This window comes from Mytilus trossulus, chromosome 8 (genome assembly GCF_036588685.1).
Source record: "Mytilus trossulus isolate FHL-02 chromosome 8, PNRI_Mtr1.1.1.hap1, whole genome shotgun sequence".
NCBI lineage: Eukaryota > Metazoa > Mollusca > Bivalvia > Mytilida > Mytilidae > Mytilus > Mytilus trossulus.
Window position 1 is genome coordinate 35,126,895 of NC_086380.1, and position 25,735 is coordinate 35,152,629.

The window sequence follows — 25,735 nt, forward strand, 5'->3', positions numbered from 1 at the left end:
TGAGTAAAACCTTTTTCAACTGATTTTTATAGTTCGTTCTTATGTTGTACTGTTATACCACTGTCCCAGGTTAGGGTAGGGTTGGGATCACGCTAACATGTTTTACCCCGCCACATTATTTATGTATTTTCTCGTTTGAATTGTTTTACATTGTCTTATCGGGGCCTTTTATAGCTGACTAGGCGGTATGAGATTTGCTAATAGTTGAAGGTCGTACGGTGACCTATAGTTGTTAATGTTTGTGTCATTTTGGTCTTTTGTGGATAGTTGTCTCATTGGCAAGCATACCGCATCTTCTTTTTATATTTGATTAATGTTGACTTGAAGGCTAATACGGTGGTCTATATTTGTTTAATTCCATGTCTTTTGGTCTGTGTTGTGACGTCGATTGGTTTCATTGCCAACAATACCGAATCTTCTTAATATTTTTAATAAACAAACAAAGAAAATTATTATTTCATTTCTTTTATTCCCTACTTGAAATTGGTTCCAACATTTCTGTCACATTGTGATCTTTTAACCACATTTCTTTCTTTCGTTGTAAATAATTGTTCGATGATTTCATTTGTCTGAATTTAGCATAATATTCAGCATGTGGTAATGTATTATAAAAATCCCAATTTAAATTTTCAACTTTATTATCTTTCGTTCTGTTTCGTAAGACTTCTTCTAAACAGTCCAACACAACATGGTCCCGATTGATATCAAATTTGTTTGCAAACAACTCCTCTCTGTGTGCTAGCCAAGGTAAATCACCGGATTCATACACGCAAATACCTCTTATATAATGTCCTCTGCATCTTGACTTATCCCAACTCCAAATAACAGCACGCGACAAGAAAGAAGCCGTGGGATTTTTGGCTTTTTTGTGAAAGCCACCAGGTGTCCATGGTAAAGTGTTCAACGTTGCCCAGGCGCTTTCCTCAGGGGCATACGTTCCATTCAGCCATTTTAAAAACATTCTTGCGATATTGTCAGTCAAAATAAAATCTACAAAAGGTTTTGAAAACGCGCCATAAGCGGAACCTTTACTCATTTGGAATCGTTTGATAAAGGAATGTTTTAAATTTTTAGTTTTGTGTATTGAATTGCCTTTGATCACATGTTCCTTCGTGTATCTTTGCTGCATAATGAATGGATACTCGTAAGATTCGATATCGTTAGCGCCATTCAATCTTTGTAATATTTTCACAATTTCTAAATTTGTTTTTAACGGAAATTCTTGTCCTGTTAAATTAATGTAATATTTCCAGTTTTTCTTTGATTTTGACACAATTCTCATACATTCAACTTCAGCTTCGACTAAGTTAATACTAGAATATACAACTTCTATACGATTTTCAACAATAAATATGTTATCGAAACAATTACCTACTTTCTGTATCAAGTTGAAAGTCTCTTCTTTCGATTTTTTGTCAACGTAAATACAATAAACATTATGTGGTCGGTATATATTTCGGAGCAACTGTTCGGCTTGTTCGGGACTGGTGTGCATTTTTATAGCAAACGCCAAAGGAAATTCCAGCTCTTCTTTGAAGATTGTTTTATTATCTGTTACATAATTGTGTGCGATTTTCAAAGCATTACAATTTTCTACTAGGTTTATAAGTTGACATTTATTTCCTATTTTATTATGTTTTATGTATCCTGAAGCCTTCTTAAGCTCCTCACGCTCACCCATCACTAATTTTATACAATTTATATGTTTAGGAATGCATGTTGTAGGAGGGTCAATGACTTTTTGTTTCTGAATGTCTGAATAAAAACCTCTTAAATAAGTTTTAGAAATCTGGTCTTTAAATTGAATGCAGCATGTGGCATGGTTTATTCCTCCGAAAACCAGACAAAATAATATCAATAAAGATAGACACACAACCAATATCTTCCTTCTGTTTTTATTGTAAAAATCAAATTGTTTCTTCAATGATGACAAAAACATAATTTCTGACCGTTTTTAAAATGTGATTTTCAAATTAGTGGTCTAACGTTGATTTTTGTCTTCATACAATGATGTAGTTTTTTGCACGTATTCCGTTTCTTGCTCAGCTGTAAGTCATTTGCGGTTTCACAGGCATACCAACGCTTCATCGAAGCACTCCTTTTAATTATTTATCACACGACTAATTTACTTGTCTATGCTATGATATCTGTTATCTTGTTGCCATTTCCTTCTGAAAATAAACAAAATGGAATTATTATGATTAATAAATATTTGGTCAAAAGCTAATTGACGAGTTGCCCTATTTTTATTTATACTTAGTAGCTTTAAAAACCTGCTATTTTTTGTGTGTTTAATCATACATTATATACACGTGAATATAAAAAAAGAAGATGTGGTATGATTGCCAATGAGACAACTATCCACAAAAGACCAAAATGACACAAACATTAACAACTATAGGTCACCTTACGACCTTCAACATTGAGTAAAGCCCATACCGCATAGTCAGCTATAAAAGGCCCCGATAAGACAATGTACAAAATGTAAAACAATTCAAACGAGAAAACTAACGGCCTTATTTATGTAAAAAAATAAAATTAACGAAAAACAAATATGTAACACATAAACAAACGACAACCACTGAATTACAGGCTCCTGACTTGGGACAGGCACATACATAAATAATGTGAAGGGCTTATTTATTATTGTAACAAAACAGCAATATAAGACACCAAAAACGAATATTTTTCAGTTAAACATCAAGGCTACAACTATAGAATTTTTAATCGAAACCAGCCATAACAATATGAACGCAACATGGACCATCAAAGATCTGCCAAATGCACAAGTGGTTGCCTTGCTGTAGCGTGTTCTTCTCGAATGCAGGTTTTTTTGTGGGTTGTATGATTGACTTGGCAAACTAAAACAATTGTTAAATTTGCATTTGCTCTTTTTTAAGTCCAACTAATGTATTCGGATAAGTTAGCATGTTATCCGGCGAACTAGTATACGTTAAAAATCAAATCAGTGTCGGTCTAATTCATAGAATATTCAAATTCATAGAAGGTTTTAAATTTATATAACATACAATTTTAGTCCTGAATTAGCCCGATGTATACTCCGGGTTTCCAAGTTTCTACGCCTGACGAGTCCTCCGTTTGTCTTTGTAAAGTGTAATTATACATAAATTGAATTTACGAATGAGACTTTACATATGAACAATGCATTTGACAACTTAGATATTTTGAGAAAATTGACCTTATTTCAAAAATGTTATATTAATACAAGTGTATTCCTCAAAGCATTGCAGAGTTAAGAGCGCAGACTTTTTGAATTATTAATTCGGTCAGTATTACGCATAGACCGTTACAAAGTAATTTAGTTAAGTACCTATAAATCATTACAAATTCAAAGAAGGGTTCACTGAAAACACTTAATCTCAGAAAAGCATCTCAATCAAAAAGTCATTGGCATCTACACGAGAAGCTTATTAAATGAAAAAAAGATTTGACACATTTTCATAATAAAGTAGACACGTGTTTGCTGGAAAAACCTAACAGCGATCAATTAGAAAGATCAAACTACCCACATCATACACTTTATTAAATACGTTTTTCATACATGTTGTTATCAATTAAACCTCTGGTCAATCTAGTCTTTGATCCCATAATGGTATTGGGTAACAAGATTGGCAATTAACACGTAATGCGCGTTTTATCATTCTGCGCACAGATGTGTTTTAAGTTCAAAACGTTTTGACATGCAGCTATGCATCATTATTGCCGATTATATCTTATTTATGTATTTAAATCGTTATTGGATATGCATGCTCAATTGTAACATGTAAAACTAATGTATGTAAGAATGAAGAAGTATTAAGATAAATGTACTAAAACTTGAACATTAACCCAGAGAACGTAAAAATATGAAGACAAAAAGGACATTTGAGTTAATATACATTATTAACAGACAGACAAATATTCCATGAAATTCTTTAAAAAAAAGCAATGCATTAGAGAACAGGATAAAGGACTTCAAAGTGGCACTGAAGAAACTCAGATTGTTATGATTTATTTTGAAAGGATAAATTCAAAGGACATCACTTTATATTAAAACCTTTGTTCAAATTATGTCTGAATTTATCGACAGATACTCTGATATATATATAGCGATTTAGTACAGATTTAAATTCTGATGATCAAATTTATATACATTTTTAGATTTATAAAACAACTATTTCACGACTGAATTAAATTTCTTTTATTTATTTAAGAATTATGTGTTGGTTGACTATAAATGTGTCTATTTGATCATTTCGTCACATCTTTTAACTTCAAAGGATTTAGAACTTAGTATGTATAAGACAATTTATTATGTTATCCTCTAGATATGTTTTGTTCGGTTGCTGTCTCACTAACGAACACATTAAATCTCCTTTTATATTCATAAACAACAAACGAAACAGCATTCAAAATTAATGAATTATATTTTTCATTTTAGAATTAATTATAAAGTTAGATACATTAAAAAGTTGGAAAAAAAATCTAAATTGAATATCAATTAATTTGTTTATCAGCTTATCATAATATGTATAAAAATAAAAACTGAATACATGTATATAAAATGAACAAATTAGAGAGTTTTCAGGTAACTCTCGTGGAATCACTTGTAAACAACTTTAAAGTTTCTTAAGTTTCTTAAATTTTAATTTGATGCGATACAATTTTCTATTTTACATATATACGTTTAAATTTCTCTTTAGAGATATTTTTCATTTTTTTTTATCATAGCTTTGAAAACTAGAGACGAAGTTATATTGAGAATAAATAAATATTACTTCTCAGGAAAATATAAATAATATGTACACTCCCCCCCCCCCCCCCCCCCCCCTCATCTGTAATTGTTTTACTAGAAAGAAGTCGAATAGATAATTTCCGAAATATTTTAGTGACCACATCACTGTGTGTACTACAGAATACTATTTAGAGAATGTGAGTGTGCAGGTGATGATACATCGTATCTAGAGTACAAATACATAGCTATATCAGTCAATAGTTTTCTACTTAATCAATTGAATTTAGATTTTCATTGATTAAAATATTCTAGGGAAATCATACTATAATTATTATTATTCGTTTCTTTCAAAGACAAAGAATTTAATGTAAAATAGCGTTTTAATGGACTATTTGAAAATAATTTATCGACAACCGTACGTATGGGCCTTTAACAACCAGAAAATAAAAATAAACGAATACCCTTTTGTCGAATGAGAAAAATAACGACCCGACGTTATAACAAAACAATTTACAAAAAACAAATATGACAGATATAAACCAGCATGAATGACAATCGCTGAACCTATATAGATTCGTTCATAATTTCCGAATTTCTTGAATTTCCAGAATTTCCTGAATAACCTGCAGACACTTGTAAATTGTCATTTGCGTCTTAATTTTACATGAGGGGATTTGAAGATTTTGAAGAAAAAAAACCCAACTAAATCTGCGTCCGAAATGCTTATAATCAATATCCTATATATCAGGGCTCAGGGGCGGATTTAGGCGGGGGCGTGGCGGGCGTGCGCCCCCCCTAAAATTTGCAAAGCATGGGTTGACTTCAACATATTTAAGAATCAGAAAAGACCATTCAATCTTTTTAACATTCAAAGTATCATGAGTATATAAAACAGTCAGTTTAACAGAATCAACGTGATTACTAATCAAATGTCCGTCTACGCTTTATTAAAGTTCTATAAATAATTTCAAAGGAAGGTGTCAAACGCGGAGCTGCGTTTGATGACAAATATAATAGCGTTTAAGCAGTCAAAGCAAAAACAAATGTTACATTGTGTTTGCGGTTTTTATAATCAATTTGTTTGATAATCGAAGTTCCAAAACATCCCTTACACACTTTCACAATTTCATCATGACACGGTCAAGAAAACAGTCGGCAGGTGAGATTCTTTTATACTATCTGTAATGAAAGATAGAAAAACTGTTTCAAGCGAAAGGTTAGTGTATTAATTTGTATCTCTGTGTATATATTTATTTCTCACTTGCAACCTAAATATTGAGCGGAATTATGTTCCGCATTACTGTATGCTTGAGATCCTAAGAAAATAAATATAAATGCATCTTATTCTGATGTCAGATGTTTGTGGCACGACCTCCGATAGTCAAAAAAGCGAAAAACAGATAGTATGAAAGGACAATTAAAAATTGCTGGTAAAAGTAGAAATTTTCGTTTGAAAAATATTTTGGTCAGGTGAGCAATTGTGATCTGTCTCGTCTCGCTTTACGTCCGTCTGTCCACCGGTCTATCTGTAGAATGTTGTCATGTGCGGACTATGGCGGTTTCAGCTTAAAACTTTAACTTTTTCACTAATTTTACCACATTATACTTCGAGATATCTACATTTCACCCCTTTAGAAAAATATTTAAATATTTTTACCAAAAAAAACTCCAAAAATTTTCGCCTCGCTACGCTCGCCGATTTATAAAAATTTGCGCCCCCCCAAGCTAAAAATCCTGGATCCGCCCCTGGGGCTGATCTGATTTTTTTTTATCTCGAATACCAAAATTGTACCTTCACTGAATACTGTCATTGTTTTGTCTCAATTAAACGCAAATTTCATTTGTTGTCACTATGAAATTTTTGCTTGTTCAAAATATTTTCATAAATTTGTTGACAAATATTTTTTAAAATTAACTTGAGGTTTAAAAAAAAACAATTTCTACCTCTATGACAAAAATGACTCGTTTAAACTGTTTTATATTTTTTTTCTAAAAACAATTTATGAAATATACATTGTATTTATATATTTGTAAAAAAATACCATTATTAAATGTAGTTTTTTTATTAAATATTTTATTGACAATTTAAAAACAAGCGTAAATAATCAAATGATTTCTTACCTGATATCAGTATATTTACTTTTAACGTAAAAAACGCAGTTTCAAAACAGACACATGTCATTATCTAATGATCCAAACACGTGCATGCATGTTGGTGTTTCTTAATGATATACATGATACAGAATCACTATTCTTAGTTTATGAAGTATTTTAAGAAGCAATTGATGTGGGTCATGCATGAAGAATTTCCAGAACAAGCAACAAAGATTGACTGAATTCGTGATATTTTACCACTACCGTATTTTATTACTAAAGTTCTTTTTAACATCCGGAAGTGTTTTATATCATCATGATATTGTTTTTTCGAAACACATGTGTGCATGTTATTGACCTTATGATCTAAGGCAGTACATGTGTACCTGAACAATATTTTATTAAAAATGTCGATATTATCAAAGAAAAAACCTCAAATCAATGTTCGGAAATCAAAATACTCTTAAAAAACACGGAATTCGAGTGTTACCGGTCCCCTTTACACGAATCAAAAATTAACAAAACCAAATAGATGACTCCGATTAAAAGAAATATGATAATTATAAGTTACATTTTGATCCCACTTTTGCTGTTTAACCGTTACACACTATAAGGCGAAAGATCGCCTATGAGGATAATTTTGATATGCAACTACTTTAAGTTGAAATGGGACGAACAATTATTCCTATTCAAGATAACCTATTTTTTCAGAAGAAATCGAAATTTCCAACTCTCCTCTCCGAATGGGCAGATCTTCCTATTTTATATATCAATTTTGTTTTTCAAATATGCATGAAATATTTGCCACTGGACGTAAAACAAACGATAAACATATCAATCATTTAATAAGAACATTCTCTTGTATCAAAAGTGAATACGTACACAGTAATTTGTTGATGAGTGGTTACCAATAGAGTTATAGGTTAAATGTATATATTAATTCATTTAACATGAAACTTTATGGAAAAAAAATGAAGAAGCATTACTTTAGTTTTTTGTATGATTTAAAAGGGTGAGAATTAAATATCGCTAGGTATTAATTTAGTCTTATTATAAAATTTCATTTTATTATAATATTAACATAAACGGTACCAATTTTCTGCACCAGATGAACATTTCGACAATCAATAACTCTTTAGTAAAAATGCAAGACCAAAATACATGTATGTGAAAAAACAAAACTAATTTAAAATGAAGAAGAGCTATAAACCAAAAACGGACAAAACAAGTAGAGTCAAATCCGATCCGGTACCATTGATAACACCATGTCGTTCACAATAAAAATCGCAATTGTCATGATTTTCAAAATATTTTTTTACATTTTTCTTTAGAAATTACATTATTTTCTTGCAAAAAATCAATGACAGGTCCTAAGTGCTCTTATTACAATCCTATGTGTTATGTGTGGTCCTTTGTGCTACATTCTGCTCTCCTGTGTCCCTTTGTGTGGCGTTTTCAGCTAGTGTCCAATTGGTGACATCCCATTAGTCCGACAACCATTATTCCGACAGCCCATCACTCCGACAGCTCATTATTCCGACAGCCCATTACTCCGACAGCCCATTATTCCGACAACCCATTACTCCGACATCCCATTATTCCGAAAATGCTTTTTTCTTATGCGTATGGGTAAAGTTTCTTTAAAAAGACCAACTCCTTTTGTGGCTGTCCGTTTTGATCACAATTATTCTTTCCATGTGGGATATTTCTCTCAGTATATTTGAGTTGTTACACATGCTTATAGCAATTGCTCAGTCCTTACCCTCGTCCCACTTTCGTTTTACGTGTCTAGGTACTTTATTTATCTTTATATTTCGTTGTTTGTGTGTCCACTGGACTCCACTATCAGTCTGTGCTGTTCTAGTTCGCTATTTTTTTGCATGTGCGTCTTGATCACTCATCTGACTATTTTTTAAATGTTGTCGCAGAAATAATGGGCTAATGTAGCGTCAGTCAAAATGAGAAAAACAAAGAGACAAAATGAAATACATACCCAGATCCTTAAAAATAAGAAGACAAATATTCAAATATGACAAAATATGTGCTCAGAAAAGATGAGCAATTCCAATTAGGAACACGGTATCATGTTCGGGAATGTGAATCCACGAAATACGGAGACAGTACACGGCACTTCCAATAGCCATCGATCAGACATAGTCTGAGAAATGAAACTCAATGTTTGTATATGGATACCGATTTTATATCCTGGGCTTATTTTAAAATCTAGAAAAATATGTCTCTTTTATTATGGTTGGTGTAATTGCAGGAATGATGATTTACAACAAAACTTATTACGAAAAACAAATATGACGGACATTAATATTTCGGCAACTTCTATCATAAGGAAAAGTAGTATCGGGTCAGTGACCGTATATGACATAGAAATATACAGTCAACGCATTGTTACTGCACAAATAGAACGAGTGCAGTATAAAAGCCAATAACAAACATTATTGTCCCGCTTATGTCTTTGTCGAATTGTCTAATTTTAAAAACTTTGTACATTATGTGTTTTGTTGGAAACTTGGTACTTATTTTTCATTTAAAGTTTGTTTTCAAGAAGAAGAAAAAATATTTAGATATCAATGATTTTAAGAAATGTAGTTCGTATGTTAATTCAGAATCGGTGCTCTTCCATTACATTAAGAATTGAAAATGCTAGATACTCAAAAATCGTATCGTACATGTTGTACAGCTGATAAACATGAGGATGAGCGTAATTTTTCAATTGAATGCTCTCTGCATAATAATTTGAGGGAGGAACTCTTTCACCATATTTCTAGCACATGCAAGATCTTTAAAAAGTTAGAATACATTGTGAATATGATAAATTTTCTATGTTAACACAAGAAAACTTTACTATTATTAATGGGGGGGGGGGGGGGGGAGGGGGTGAAAATTTATTTACATTCATTTGCTAGTTCTGTTGAATTATGTAGTACATGTCTTGATACTGACTGTTATTTGATAATTTGATATCAATTTGTTAATGTTGACCCAATCATTAGACCGCCGCTTCGAAATAGTGGGGGTGTATTGTATTACCTCTGTCTGTCCATACGTCCATCCGTCAGTTCGTCCGTCCGTCCCATAAATATTCTCATTGCATCATTTTCATGAACTACACTACAAGGATTTTTGAAAGGTTTATTGAAGTCGGCTATATCGTGTGATACGTTTTCAAATTTATCACTCATTACATGACAGCCAAGTTGAAAATTTTCGTCACATTTTTCTCATGAACTACAATACAATGATTTCCGAAATTTGGTTTCAAAGTTTGAATAAGTCAGTTATACTGTGCGATGTTTTTTCAGATTCATTACTCAAAAACTTCTACCGAAGTGTTTGGGCGTAATATTACCATCAGTACCATCAATGTTTTTTCTTGATTTATATGCTCTTTAATGATTCTTTAATTTTGAAAATGAAATATTTTTTTCTGTTATATTCTATATATACAGATTTCGAATTGAGTATATAAAAAGTATTCGAACTACCTTAGCCTTATGTACAGAGTTATTTCTTATATTATGTTATTACATATCTAAACGTAATAATACAGACAGACACATTTTATTTTACCCTGATACTTGGCTTGATAAGTGTCGGACTTATTGCTTGTCGGAGTATTGGGTTGTCGGAGCAATGGGTTGTCGGACTATTGGGTTGTCGGACTAAGGGGTTGTCGGATCAATGGGCTGTCGGAATAATGGGCTGTCGGAATAATGGCGTGAAACCGTCCAATTAGAAAGTACATGACTGTAAACATTTAATAAGAGTGAAGTTTCAAGATTAAATAACGAGAGAAACACGTGCAAGTATTCAAATGATTAACGACTAAAACTGAAATTAATATCAAAATAAATAAGACTCAGTTGGCATCGCACGAAATTTATAAGCAAGGTAAGAAGGGGTGAGTGGACGGAGTGCGAATATTTGGCAATGCGCGTGAATCTCGAATCACACGATTACAAAATCACAGTCGGAATTTACTGGCATAGCAGCAAACATGACAAAACCAATAAATTTCTTAAGAATATTAAATGTCGAAATTATGTAATTCTGAATAAATGACAAAAAGTATGAGAGCCAACAGTTGTTATTGTGCATATGTACTACCAGTACATGTATACTATTTCGAAACCCAAATGAGGAAATGTAAACTGAAGTCATACATATAGATAACCATCTCTTTGTGCGCTTGCATGTGTTTTTGGAAAAACCTTAATAAGGTCGACAATCCTCTTTACAGGCTTTTAAAAATATTGTTGTTAATTCGAAGTTGTTTAATGCATTTTTATGCCCTCGCCATGGCGGAGTGAGAATTAAGTTTTACAATTGTCCGTCTTGTCATACGTATGTACGTTAGTGCCGAATATGTATCTGTTCTCCAATTTGTGTTTCCCTAAACCAAATGTTATGAAAATTATTCACTATGCTTATTACATTGTACCACAACATACAGCTGAAGTTTGAATTTTAGAGAAGTCACTCTTTTTTTTTTTTATAGTTTTAGAGTAATGTCCCTTTACAAATTAAAAAAAAATGTTCCATTCTCTAACTACGTTTCCCTCAACCAAATATTGTAAAACTTTTACACTATACTTACATGTATAATCAATAAAGAAAACACAGATCAAGTTTAAAATTTCGTTGGCGTTATGTTTACCATTCTAGAGTTACGTATGACCCTTCACAAATGGAAAATAAATGTTTGAATTGTTCGTATTTGTTCTGTAACTATAATTTGACTCAACCAAATGTTGTGAAATTTAAATGCTTATTACCACAAAACATATATATCAAGTTTTAATTTTGATGGCGTAAATTTTTACCAGTATGCCCTTTATAAGATCTTATAACACTATATGCAAGCGGGGCATCATCAAAACTTTTCATTAAAAAAAATATCCTCCTGATCGACGTAACCCTATATAATTTGTTGCTAGTTGTTAGAAAACCTTTTCTCAATATAGTTTTGACACTCAGCTCATCACTATCTCAAAAAGAAAAAAGAATACGGATTTTAGACCTCACTTGGTTGTAAGATTACAGTCTTATCTTCAGCCTTTGATCCTGGCTCACTGCTATTTGCCAATTCCCGTCAATTGACCCTGTTATTAGAGATCCCTTTTTAGTTGTCTCTCTTATGAGGAACATTAATTTTTATTTACAATGGGGATACACCACTTTCAATTTGCTATGCTTTGTATTGTTAAAAACCAATGCCGATACACCACTTTCAATTTGCTATGCTTTGTATTGGTAAAAGCCAATTTTGTCCGGTATGGAACCAGTCTACGATTCACAAAGGGCAGTTATTCGTTTAAAAAGTGTGTAATAGTAGAATCAATTCGGTAATTGACAAATAGACTATTCCTCAACGTTTAACGTATTAGAATCTTCATTTAATATTTAGGTTCGACCTGAACATGCCTGAAATATATGCCACTGGGCGTTAAGTAATCTGCAATCAATCATGTTATTAATAACTGGGCGTTAAGCATTGAACAGCCAATCAATTCATTAATTAGTTAAATAAATAATTGATTGCTTGACGCCCAGTGGCACATATTTCAAGCATGTTTAGTATTGTCTATCATATTATTAATATATATAATATGATCCATTTCTCTGGCACCAGCAGGCTTATAACTGTTTATTACCTGATTGCATGTGCTTATGATGAATGACGTTTAACGAGAGTTTCCGGTTAGAGATTATATCTAATTTATATACACTGTGTGACAGGAGTCGATTGAAAGCATTTTAAGCATGTTTATTATGTAATACTTTATTTATGCATGTTCAACTTAATATGCGGCAATCAACTCTCGTTAACTGAAGATGAATGTATTTGTATTAAGTAGATTACGGCGCTTTGTATAATGTATTTTTTTAAAGCAATTTTCTTGAAATTGAAAATTAGTACATGAAACAGTTTTATACTGCCAATATTAAAAGAAGAGAACAAACCTCAACAATAAATACAAGACCCATAATTCTGTACGTAAAAACGCAAACAATATTCATCAGTGACGCTCACATAATTTAAAAAAATAAGTTAAAATGCCTAATATAGTTCTGAAGTGAAGAGCATATAAAACCCAAAATGTCGAAATGATTAGTCAAAAATATCTAAATTAAAGTTTTTTTTATGTATACAATGTATAGTACCTTTTAAAGTCATTATCATTGCTCTTTCTCGATAAAAAAAGCAAAAAAAAAAAACCAAACCGTACAGGTTACTAGTATAACTAGAATTGATACATGCATCAATTCAGTGATCGAAAATCTTCAAAATTTAAGGAAATAAAATAAGACTAGACAAACCAAACCCGTTAGACGAGCATACTAGACAACAGAGTGGTCAATGACAAAATGACGACGAAAAACAAAAAGATATATAACCCAAATTAAAACTTTCAAAATAGACCCTCCCCTTATCCTAAAAAAAAAAAGTAAACACATTTTTTTTATAGAAAAACCAAGGTATAAACGTAAATAAGTTCCTGATCCAGTAGGGCTCCCACCCTGCTAATCCGTTTTAACGCCTTTGATACGTCAGCTATAGTCGATTAAATGATATCGTATCTCTGTTAATACCGCTCTTTTCTGGTACATCCTCTTATCCTAAAACTCTGAACGAAATTAAAAGTTTGGAAACCAAGGTCAAACGATAATATTTCTAAAGTGTTCATAAAAGGCATATTATATAGCAAACAAAAACAACCATCATAATATACGTTATGAAAGTAAATCTATAAACGAAGTAGGCGTTCTTATTAAACAAAAGATCAAAATACACTTATCATATTACTTTTCATATCACAATCAAAAAAAAAAATCATCTTTCAGGTTTTACATAATCTTTCTTCACTTGGCATTTTTAGATATGTTTTTTCCCCTTTTCTTTTAATAAAATCTGTTATCTTTTTTATTCTCTCTCTTAAAGTCTTAAGTGAGGAATATTTCTTCAGTGTGTCCTTCCAACATGTCTAACACATGTTTTACATATGAAAACCGAAGAATAAAATCACAGATCCAAGATTTTGAGACCAAACAAACTTTAGGATTCTTCAACAAAAGCTTGAATGTCACCAGAATATATTCTTATTTGATACTATATAGATGGAAATTTAATGCTAGTATTAAGTTCTACAGGACGTCTTCCCAAATCCACCCTTGCTTCTACACTTTTAATGAGATTTGCTAACTCTTCATGATTATTTACTGAACTGTAGACTGATATAACTTTTCTAGAGGTGTTGTGAATTAATAAAAAAAAAGGACATAGAATGTAACTGAAACCATTTGAACAGTTTGTAAACATGTATTACATTACATGTATGTATAACAATCTGCTTTGTTTTTTTTTTATATAAGAACCTTAACTAAACAAAAGTTTCCAGAGACAGTGGGATTATTAAATAAATGCTATAACCCCGCCACATTATTTATGTATTTGCCTGTCCGAAGTCAGTGGTTGTCGTTTGATTATGTGTTACATATTTGTTTTTCTTTCCTTTTTTTATATAAATACGGCCGTTAGTTTTCTTGTTTGAATTGCATTTAATTTACATTGTCATATCGGGGCCTTTTATAGCTGACTATGTGGTATGGGCTTTGCTCATTGTCGAAGTCCGTACGGTGACCTATAATAATTGTTAATGTCTTTGTTTCTTGTGGACAGTTGTCTTCTTGGCAATCATACAACATCTTCTTTTTTATATCATATTATAATATTCAAGTAATTATTTATAAGAGTTAAATGATGTAATATTGAAAAAAAATAAAAAAAATACCGAAATTTTAAGAGATAAACTTCATTATATATTTAATTTATTTTATTTTAGAAACAACAGATGACTTAGATTTTATTACCATCTTTTAATTGAGAATTACGTTACCGACTAAAACATTTCTGTACTATTTATAATTAGTTTTTGAAATAGACGTGACTCTGATAAATAAACATGCATATTCAAGTTGAAAGAAATAATATAATCGGTTTTATACTAATATCAACTAATGTTCAAATAAAAATGCAGTTTCAAAGACAGACACGTTAGATTAGTATAATTAAGTAGACAGGCGCATATATACTTGTATATTGCTCTTACATAATCATTCAATTCCTGCAAAAAACAACAATGAACGTTTAAATATTTAGTCTGCCAATCCTATATCACATATACGACACATCTTTGTCCTGAGTGGGTTTAACAAATAGTTCCCAAATTATGATAAATCTCAGAATTGCTCCTACATGTACAAATGCATGTTTCTAAATTTATTGTCTTATGATGGTCTTTCGTGCATGGTTCCTCACTTTTGTATAATAATTTAGCTTTACGTTTCATTATAGAGTTTTAAGAATTATTTACACTACAGTTACTTTAAAAATGTAGTATATGGTCAATTTTTCCATGAAATTATTTCATACAATGATCTACAATGGGCCATTTTTTTAAAACCAAAATTTTGGGAAATTTTGTCAAATTTAAATATCAAACATATCCAGAAAAATGTCCGAAAAAGAAATCATTAGCAAAACACAAAATTGTGTTGGAAGTAAAGTTATAATATATTGTCCTTCAGGTACAAATCAATTCATATTCGTTCGATGCAAATTTTATCAAAAAACCTTTAGGTTTTATGCTATATATATCGCTGTTTTTGGAAGAAAGAAAAATATGAATGAAGTGAAAAATATGAATGATGCGATCCATAGAGATTCAAATATCAAAATTTCATGTCACTGCCAGATGTCATTATTATCATTTAGTACTATTTCTATTATTGTAATTATTATCATCATTATCATCGCCGATGACATTATTGTGCTGCATTTTACCTCAGATTGTAGCCACCACTTAGGACATCTATGGGATAATCCGCTAAAGATAGCTTTGATATGCATGTACAGACAGTTTGTAAGACTCTTCTTAGATTATTCTGATTCATGTTTAAGCAATATGGATGTGTATAACCATAGACTTCTTTCAAATCATGGTGATTGATATTCGTCAGACTTTCGACCCCAAGTTTACAATAAAGGATTTATTGACATATTCATGTCCTGAACTAATTTCCCCCTTTTTTATCATTTCGTCATAAAGACGCCTGATATTAATTAAATGTGTGCAACAATTCAAGACGACACAGCGAGAATTGACCGCTGACCTTTGACATTCAAGGTCAAATTGTTTTTTGTTTGCTTTTTTATTTCATCCAACAACAACATATATATTCTTGTTAACAACGACAGGACTATTCAGGGCAACTTATGATCTGGCTCTTTGGGTCGACATGTCTCTAACGCTGCTTCTAACAATTTAGAAACAGACCAATAATGGTTTACTTTTATTAATTGGGACTTGGATGGAGAGCTGTCTTATTTATACTTATACTCAAATACAATTATATTCATTAAAAAAATTCAGTAGCGAAAACTTATTACATCATTTTGATGAAATCAGTTTATGAATGTTAAACAAAAACATGACAAAAGTCAAGGGTAGAAAGGTTGTTTACCCAGATGCAAATGCAAATGATAATAATTTCACAAATTTTGTAAATGATCAACTGATATTTCACAATAGTGCACATTGCTATCACTCACATTCGATAAACGTTACGTAACAGTGAAAAGACTAAAAGTCGAGTTACATGAAACAGACGGAGACGTGGACACATATATAACTTATAACTCTCATATATAACTATATACTCATGGCACAGGTGCCAACTTGTCAGTATTTATTAATAATATAGAACTTTTTCCAAAGTTAAACGTATAATCTGCCATGGTGTAAATTGACTGTAAAGATTATGCCATGCGGCATGATTGTCAATGAGACTTCAGACAAGTGCAAAAAGGACAAGGACGTAAACAGAAAATAGGACAACGTACGGCACCAACAACGAGCAAAACCCATACCATATATTAAGCAAAAACATCCGGTACGACAAAATATGAAACATATCTATTCAATGTCGTATATCATAACAAACTTGTATTACACGTATCAAATGTTTTTTGAATGCAACAATAGCAGATTGATTTCGAAATCGACACGAAGTAGGAGACTACTTTGTTTTGAAAAAGAATGAAAACAGGGAATCAATACTAGTAAAAAAAAAGCCTGTCACACTACAGCTGAAAGAAAAATATAAAAAAAACAGGTTCGCCCACGTTCTTGTTGTTGGTGAAAAGAACTTCAAGCAAGAATGAACACCTTCTTTAACAGACTGCATAATTCTTCAAGGCAGGACCTTATAAAGAAAAATGATAAGAACCCAGCATTATCCTTTATCTTCATGACAATGCAATGGAGGCTAACTTTGTGTAGTACTGTCCCAGTGAAATAAATGATACCATACATGCAGTTAAGACTGGATCCCCGCAATTGAGTTCTTGTTGAGTAAGTGTTGCTCACACTTTAGTTTCCTGTGAAACGAGTTGGTGTTTTTCATCCCTTCTTCGTTTTTTTTATTTTTCCATGTTGTCCTGTTCTATTTCCTCTGGTAAATAGCCAATTTGAAATATCAATATCAATTCTTAAAAAGACAAAAATGAACACTAAGGCATAACAAAAGACAACTATTGACACAATTCCGGATTTAGACAGTCGCATGAACATGCAGTCGAGTCGAGATAAATAAGTAAATTTTTATCTTGATCAATGGACCAAGTAAAAGTCAAGACAAGCTTACGTTAGTATCGGGTACACACCACAAAAACACTGAACTCAAGTAAAAAAAATAATATGATAGATAATAAAAACTGATGGACAGGCAACAAAATTAAAAAAAACCATATTGAAAATGTAAGCTGTCACTGAAATCATTAAAGAAGTGGACTCTTACTACACCCTTAGGGAGCTACCATTTGAATCTTAGGTAGCATTTTTTTTTGCTGTAATCTCTGTCCTGCCTTTTTATTTTTTCACTCTGTTCGGTCCTGCCTTTTTTTATTTAGTTTATCCTGACTTTTTTTACCTAAATTGTCGTCCTGACTTTTTTTTTGCAAGTGTTTCATCCTGCCCCCCCCCCCCCCTAAAAATCAAATGGTAGCTCCCTTTCTTGTACATTTATGCTTAAAATTCATCATAAATCATAAAGAAACATATCTTTTGGGTTGAAAACTGATTAACGAACCCCAAATTGATTTGTGAAAAAATAGTGACTTGACTTGAAATAATGTTCGCTAGCCAAGGGTTAGGATCCGGTCCCCTCCTTCTCACTCCTCTCCGCATGGAGAGGAGTGGATGGGGTCGTAAATATTGCCTAGTGAGGATGGATATGAAATATACAAAGCACGAAATCACCTTTATCTTGTAAACAGTCATTTATAATTGTACAAATATCAGATTTTGTTTCATTTTACTTAAAAAGTGTCCTGTTATCCCGCTTCAATGTTGGGCAAGCGGTATTGTTAATATTGTATTTTGCGTACCAGTTTATTTTGGGTTTTTCTTCGCGGTTCGTGTTTAAACTATATATATCACTTGAAAAATTAAATACAATGATTTAGAATTTTCAAAACAAATAATATTTCAAATGTTGGGTGTAAATTAAAAAAATTAAGAATATGAACATCATACGAACTACATTGTCGGAAAATATAAAATGTATTTGTAATTGCTAAAAAAACAGGAGAAAAAATTGACGAGCTCGATCGCTTCTTGTCCTGTTTCTAAAGCTGTTACAAATTAATGTTATATTCAAATTTAATCCTAGGCTTTTAACTTTATTTTGGTAGATAAAGACAACAGGAAGTGTTATAATTGTGAAGTGTTTTAGTTGCAGTATAAAACTTATTTGGCTTCTTTTTTAATAAGTATATAAATAAGACAATTCTTACGTATGAAAGACTGGCTATGATATATAACATATATCCCATTTACAGAAAAAAATGAAATTCAGCTTACCAGCAATGCTTTCAGTCGATCTCAGCAGTTTTATGGTATTATCACTATGCTAATTTCCTCCACATACGCTCTTGTCCGGAATAAGATGACTTAATTTCCAGGAGAATAGTTTGTCTTATAATTAACTAGACTAATTCAAATCTAATATTATCCAATATTTTCTCATGATATTGAATACTAACAATTAAGTCTACGTAAGATAAGTATTTCACTTAGACATTAGAATGTAATTTTTACTTATTTTCAATGCAGTGTTGTGTTGCATATCCAGATCGTATGATTAGCCAGTGGCCATTACATTGTAAGATTAATGTAAAACTGACAAAGCAAACAACAATTTATATACATTAATCAGATGAACCTTCTTTACGTGTAAAACCTCTGTTTTCTTGTTACTGATTCAAACAAAATATGTATATATGATCATAAATATCCCTTTGATATGCTGAACGAGGATATTTGTCAGACTGAATTAACTTAAGTACAAAGTATATGAAATGTTCAGAAGTGGGTGAACATTTATTATCATTGAAAGCATAAATTCGGGAATAAGTTTTGTCAAAATTTATGTAAAATTGCTCTTGAAACACAAATTATCAAGGGCAATTTATGTGGAACAGTACACTTTTACCAGACACATTTTGCTAATTTATGAACATTGTATCAGTCGAAGTCTCCACTATTGTCTCTCATCACAGTGTGCAAAAATATACGAAAGAAACAATCTTGAACTAAAATATGCAATTTTACACCAAAGAAGAATAATACATTTTCCAAGGAAATATTTATAAAGTATATTTTATTTTAATTTGTTTTCTACTATCCTTCAGGGCTTCCGTAATTCTTTCTTTTGTTTTGATCTTTCAAAAAAAAAATTTGTATGTAGTGATAACATAAAGAGAAACTCGGCAATCGCACCAATGTTGGTCTGAGTGAACAAAATGTGCAATTTAAAATTATCTTCTTCAATAGCAATTACATATTCATTAAGTAAACCTTCAATTACTTTTTGCTGTTAGAAAACATAACAAGATATTATATAGACTCTTTTTTTATGGAATTGCCCCATGTTTTGATACCTTTCTCGGTTAAACGCTGTTAGATAATCGTGTTAATTTGAGCACTTCATTTGATGTTGAAAACCCGAAACTATTTGCTCATTTAAATGTCACAAAACTTATTGGCCAACTATTATTATTAACAAATAATTTTACACGAGTTTTACAACAGTTTAACATGTTAGTCATGTATTATTTTTATTTTTAGTTTTTTGTGTACAATTTGGAGTTTAGGGAGCTACCATTTGAATTTTATGAGGGGGGGGGGGGGGGGGGGTGCTAGGATGAAATTTGAAAAAAATAGGCAGGACAGGAGTTTGGAGTAGAAAAAAAGGCAGGATGAGACACTCACAAAAAAATTTGTCAGAATGACAATTTAGGTAAAAAAAAGTAAGGATAAACTAAAAAAAAAAGGCAAGACCGAACAGAGTGAAAAATAAAAAGGCAGGACAGAGATTACAGCTAAAAAAAAATGCAGGACAACATTTTTCATCCTAGCCCCTTCTCCCCTCCCCCCTATAAAAATTAAATGGTAGCTCACTTAGTATGGCGTTCATTATCACTGAACTAGTACATATATATGTGTTTATGGGCCGACTGAAGGATGCCTACGGGTGCGGGAATTTTTCTCTGCATAAAGACCTGCTGGTGACCTTCTGCTGTTAGCTGTTCTATGGTCGGGTTGTTGTCTCTTTGACACATTCCCCATGTTCAATCACAATTTTAAATCCAGTACAATCCAGTTAGATTCTGCTAGAAATTTAGTAGCTATTGGTCCCTGGTTTTCGACAGTATCTTATGAATAAGATGATCTACAGTTCCGTAATTAAATAAAATCTTGAAATCTAAAAATTAAAAGACTTGGTATGATTGCCAATGAGACAATTCTTCACAAACAATATAATCTTTTGTTCTGTAATCCTTGATCAAAAGAGTCTTTTGCTGAAAGACGCCTCCGGGTGCGGGAATTTCTCGCAACATTGAAGACCTGTAGGTGACCTTCTGCTGTTGTTTTTTTATTTGTGCCGGGTTGTTGTCTCTTTGACACATTCCCCATTTCCATTCTCAATTTTATCATGAATTTCTATGTATATTCTGGTTGATGATGAAATGATATAATCTGTGTACTGCAGCACCAGTACTATATGTATTAGCTACATCGTATTCGGATCTGATTAATCCTTTAATATCATCATGCTATTATTTTTTTTATTTTATTTGTTTTACAGACTTTGTTTACTCATTCGAATCGAGGAGACATTTTTCTTGTCAAAGCACGAGTTCGCGATCCCACCAGTTTTGATATTTAATTTGATTTGTACCTCTTAGTAGATTTATTTTGAGGTTTGAACATCGGTAAACTATTGTTGCCTTCCTACCTGCACTGATCTTTTCTGATTTAAAACCAGTTTTGAAAGTTAAAATTTTAAGTGAAATGCATATGGAGCCTCTGGCCTTTGTTAGTCTTGTATGATTTTAAATTTTAGTTTCTTGTGTATAATTCGGAGTTTAGTATGACGTCCATTATCACTGTACTATTATGCATATTTTTAGGGGCCAGCTGAAGGACACCTACGGGTATATTCACCATTTCCTTTCTCAATTTTATATGCAATTAAAAGTTAATTATGAAATGAATACGGCGTCTCACCTGATTTATTAAAAAACACATATATATGTTATCGTGTGTTTTTCTATTTTGTGATGTTATGCTATTGTTTCAGGAAAAGGGAGAAGGTTTGGTAATATTAAAACGTTTAATCCCGCTGCAAATGTTTGCACCTGTCCTAAGTCAGGTAGTTGTCGTATGTTTCTGTAATTTATACGTGTTTCTCGTTTCTCTTTTTTTCATTTTGGATTAGACCGTTGGTTTTCCCGTTTGAATGGTTTAACACTAGTATTTCGGGGGCCCTTAATAGCTTGCATTGTTGTTAAGGCCGTACATTGACCTATAATGGTTTCCTTTTTTTATTTGGACGGAGAGTTGTCTCATTGGCACTAACCCCACATCTTCCTATATCTATGTTAAATTGCAACCAATCGCCTACATACTGTTTCCATATGATAGCAAAAAGACTGAAACTTGTATCCAGGGCTTTCCATTGTACTTTTCCTGTTTGCAATACACTCAACCGGTTCTTTTTCTTGTGGTTAAACGATGTTGAATTTTAACTAGCCTCTTATACTAGTATATTATTGTGTCGATTGCAACCTTAATAGATGCGAAAGGTACTCAAAAGTAGAATACAAAATGACAGCGCAATGGCTATAAAAAAAAAGACAAAAAAAGACAAATAACAATATACAAAGCAAATAATAAATTGTGAAAGAACCAGTAGGTAATATTGGGGGAGAAGTTGACGGGATTATTTTTACAATAATTTGAATAAATTCTTTGTCATTTTTCAGTAATGTTGTTTATATTTTCATAAAGTGTATTGAGCGATAGTTTACTATCAACAGCCTTTAAACACATCAATGGTAACCCAGTGACAGATCTAGAATTTTTGATAAATGGGGCCCACTGACTGCCTTAGAAGGGGGCTGCTCTGGCATGCTTCGGTGATTTCCTATATAACCAACCATTTTTTTTCTAGAAAAAGGGGGGGGGGATGGCATCCAGAGCCCCCTGCCCCTCCCTCTAAATCCACCTCTGTTACCTTTGGGAAATAATTTAACAAATGAATAATTGCGCTCTTAATACTTTAGTTTATATATGGGGATTTAAAGGTCAATGGGGTAGGGTGTGATTTCATTAAAATATTTCAAAATTGTACATGTACCTACATATTTTGATACATGTTTGTATACACAATGTCAATACACAATGTCTTTAAAATAAAAATATTTGTAATTTTTTGTATAACCTAGAACATTGTAACGTTTGATTTCACTACACCAACAGTCTATGTATCTGTCCTTATTATTACGCTCAATTTTTTCAGAGGAGTCTGTTTTTTTTCTTTCTGTGTATTAATATCCGTTATAATTCTTTTATTCAGTTTTTGAGCTTTTTTCTATGTTGCAACTTTACTGTTAAAGGGGAGGTAATTCAATTTGACTATTGTTATTGATATAAAATAAACTCAACATAGATACTAGGATAGCATTGAGGATCAAATATTCCTAAAGGTTTTGCCAAATACAGGTGAGGTAATCTATTCATGCGGTAGAAAAGCCTTAATAAGTATTTAAAAATTTGTAAACAGTTAACTACTGGACTGGTGATACCCTGGGGGAATAGTTAAAAACCTGTCAGCAGCCGCACCAGTCAATGTTTTAAGATGAATATAGTATGGAAAATTACCTAATTGCATTACATTTGATTGAGGACAGAACTAAAATATTATGTAAATTTAGAGGCCGTAGTCTAGAGAACCTATTAAATGTTGTAGTTATTGTTAATAGCTATATAGTAAAGATTTGTCAGAAAGAGTTTGTGATTTATGTAACAAAAGAGAAATGGTTGGTGAATTTCACTATATACATGTAGGACTCTGAATCGTATTGGTACTCCGAACCACGATGGTCACGTTGATGTGCGATGCGATGATATGATTTAAGGTAGATTGATGGTATACCGCCATCTTGGATTGTACAATCACAGTACAAAATCGGTCTAGTTATTTGCCTAAATCTGCAAATTTAGAGACAGATTTGCAATTCAATAGTTTGACAGTTATTTTCTATTTGAAGAAAACTTGTTAATTAATCGTATGTTCCAAAAAAAAATAATAAATATCATTTTTTTTGGGTTTAAAATATTTTTTTTTCAAATGAGCCATTTAAGGGGAGATAACTCTTTTTGAACAAAATTTATACTGGACTAAAAGGGAAATTTTTTATTTTCACTTTTAGCAAGAAAATAAGTTCGGTGACACCATGCTTTCTTTTTATTTCCTTAAAACATATTATGAAAACTTTCTTCTCACAATTTATTTCAAAAATCTATCTCATAGAAATTTTTTTATGCACACTAATGTGTTTTTTCATGAACAAACTAACCAAATTTTGGCAATTTTCAACGACTCATTGCTTGAAAAATAGCACGGTGACCCATAAATTTTATTAAATTTTTGAAAAGAGCATAGTAAAATCTTCATTTTGGCAAATTATAAAAAAATTCTGTCTCAAAAAATATATACTTGTGATCTACCTTAACACAACATTGCGTTTAAGACAACGCCGTAGAGCGATGTTGGCATTGTGGTGCTATCTCATTTATTTCAGCGCTGAACTGTGACGAATGACATCCATCACATTGTCAATACTTTTTATGTTAAGATGGTTCCTAAAACTACAGGGAGATAACTCTGTAAAGTCAGCTAAACGTTGTAATCACGTTGTGTTGTAAAGGGAATATTAAGCTTCTCAATAATCAAAGTGTTTGTCAAACTGCTATATAACCAGTGTAATTTTTCTGAAAAAACGGTTGGTTCAAAATTTTTAAAATTTTTATATTTTTGTTAAAGGGTCAAAGTAAATACATTGACGAAATTGTATGAAAATTAAACGAGCCAAATTAATTTTAGTGAAAGTGTTGGGTACCACCTTAACATATATATGTAGAAATCAATTTGTTTGTTATAACATGGAAGTAATATTTAAATTCAATATTACTTCCATGGTTAGAAGTGGCTTTTCGTTGTTTTTCATTTAATGTAAAACATCACGAATTTAACGCGTTTAATTTGAAACAGTCAGAGAATTTTCACTCTCTATGTAATGTTGACGTAATGTACATTAAACTTTGTAGACAGACAAAAAGCAGTCGTTCATGCAACCGTTTCACTACTTTTCTGCAAAGTTTAATAGAACTAATTGCATGTGTCTCAAAAAAGTTATGTGGTAGTTGTTTGAAATGCAAAAAACGTTTTGGTTATTCAGAACGAAACTCAAAATCAGTAAAAGATGTTTACCCTGAGTGTATATCGTTGCTGTTTATAAGAAGAAGGATTAAGATAGAACACCAATGTTTTGACTACAACTGGAGAAAATGTTGTATTTATATACCAACTTTTAATAAACCTAAGCTCTTATAATAATTGAATATCTGTTAATTTTAAACTAGACCATCGCACTACAGCATCCGCATAGAACCTCCGAGTCTGACATGTTTAACTGTACCTTTTATGATTTAATGTCAAACGAGCGTAGTAAAATCTCTAAAGTAAAATACGTACTTACATGTTTTTATAAATGATTTTGGTGACAAAAACATTTATTTAAAAACATACCTGGACAATACAGGAGAGGCTTTGCTAAATTTGGAAGTGGTACTGCTCATTTGATAATTGAGACTAGAAGGTACGATGGTTTTTTAGTTAAAAAAAGAATTAATTATAAAAACACTTTTAATGAAAATCTTTTAATAAAAGATGAACAACATGTATTAATAAATTGTCAAGTGTATGAATATCTGCGTTGTTATTTGTTATTATCATGGACAAACAAGTAAGTAATCTGTTTAAAATCTTCTAACCAAATTCTCTGTATTTAAGTCTGTGGATTTTCTGCAAAAAAATTGTCGCTTTATTTGCCACAAAATCCCCATTTTCGATTAAATGAAATAAAAATGCTTTGAAAGAAATTTGCATTTGATATATGTACAAAATGGCCAATCTGCATTATTCATTATTTTTTAATAAATTTTTGTGTACTTTGAACACTTGGTAATACACACTGCCAACAGAAGGGGTCATTTACCTTATTTACAAAATGTATAAACCTGATAAGATATGGCATGGGTTGCATTTCACATCTATAGTCGATTTCGATTGAATTGTAACGATACTTCATTAACCTACCAGGATTGATGTTTCTGTGGTTATATCATTTTCATCTTAAGTTGGTATATATTTGACAAAATATATTTTGCATTTATATCATATTTGTAACTCAGACAATTT

The 25,735-nt window shown here is 31.7% G+C and overlaps 1 protein-coding gene across 1 annotated transcript; it reads right to left on the minus strand.

The window, feature by feature from the left end:
- Positions 1-466: 466 nt before the first annotated feature.
- On the minus strand, positions 467-7,055 carry LOC134680893 (beta-1,3-galactosyl-O-glycosyl-glycoprotein beta-1,6-N-acetylglucosaminyltransferase-like). The gene is made up of 2 exons (XM_063540176.1): positions 6,857-7,055; positions 467-2,171 (listed from the first exon to the last, which is right to left on the minus strand). Exon 2 carries the CDS (start codon positions 1,937-1,939, stop codon positions 467-469), a length of 1,473 nt encoding a protein of 490 aa, XP_063396246.1. The 5' UTR covers positions 1,940-2,171; positions 6,857-7,055.
- Between the last annotated feature and the right edge of the window lie 18,680 nt (positions 7,056-25,735).

What these genes read in the sequence shown, in the direction of transcription:
- LOC134680893 (XM_063540176.1), bottom strand. Translation starts at nt 1,939, where the DNA reads ATGTTTTTGTCATCATTGAAGAAACAATTTGATTTTTACAATAAAAAC.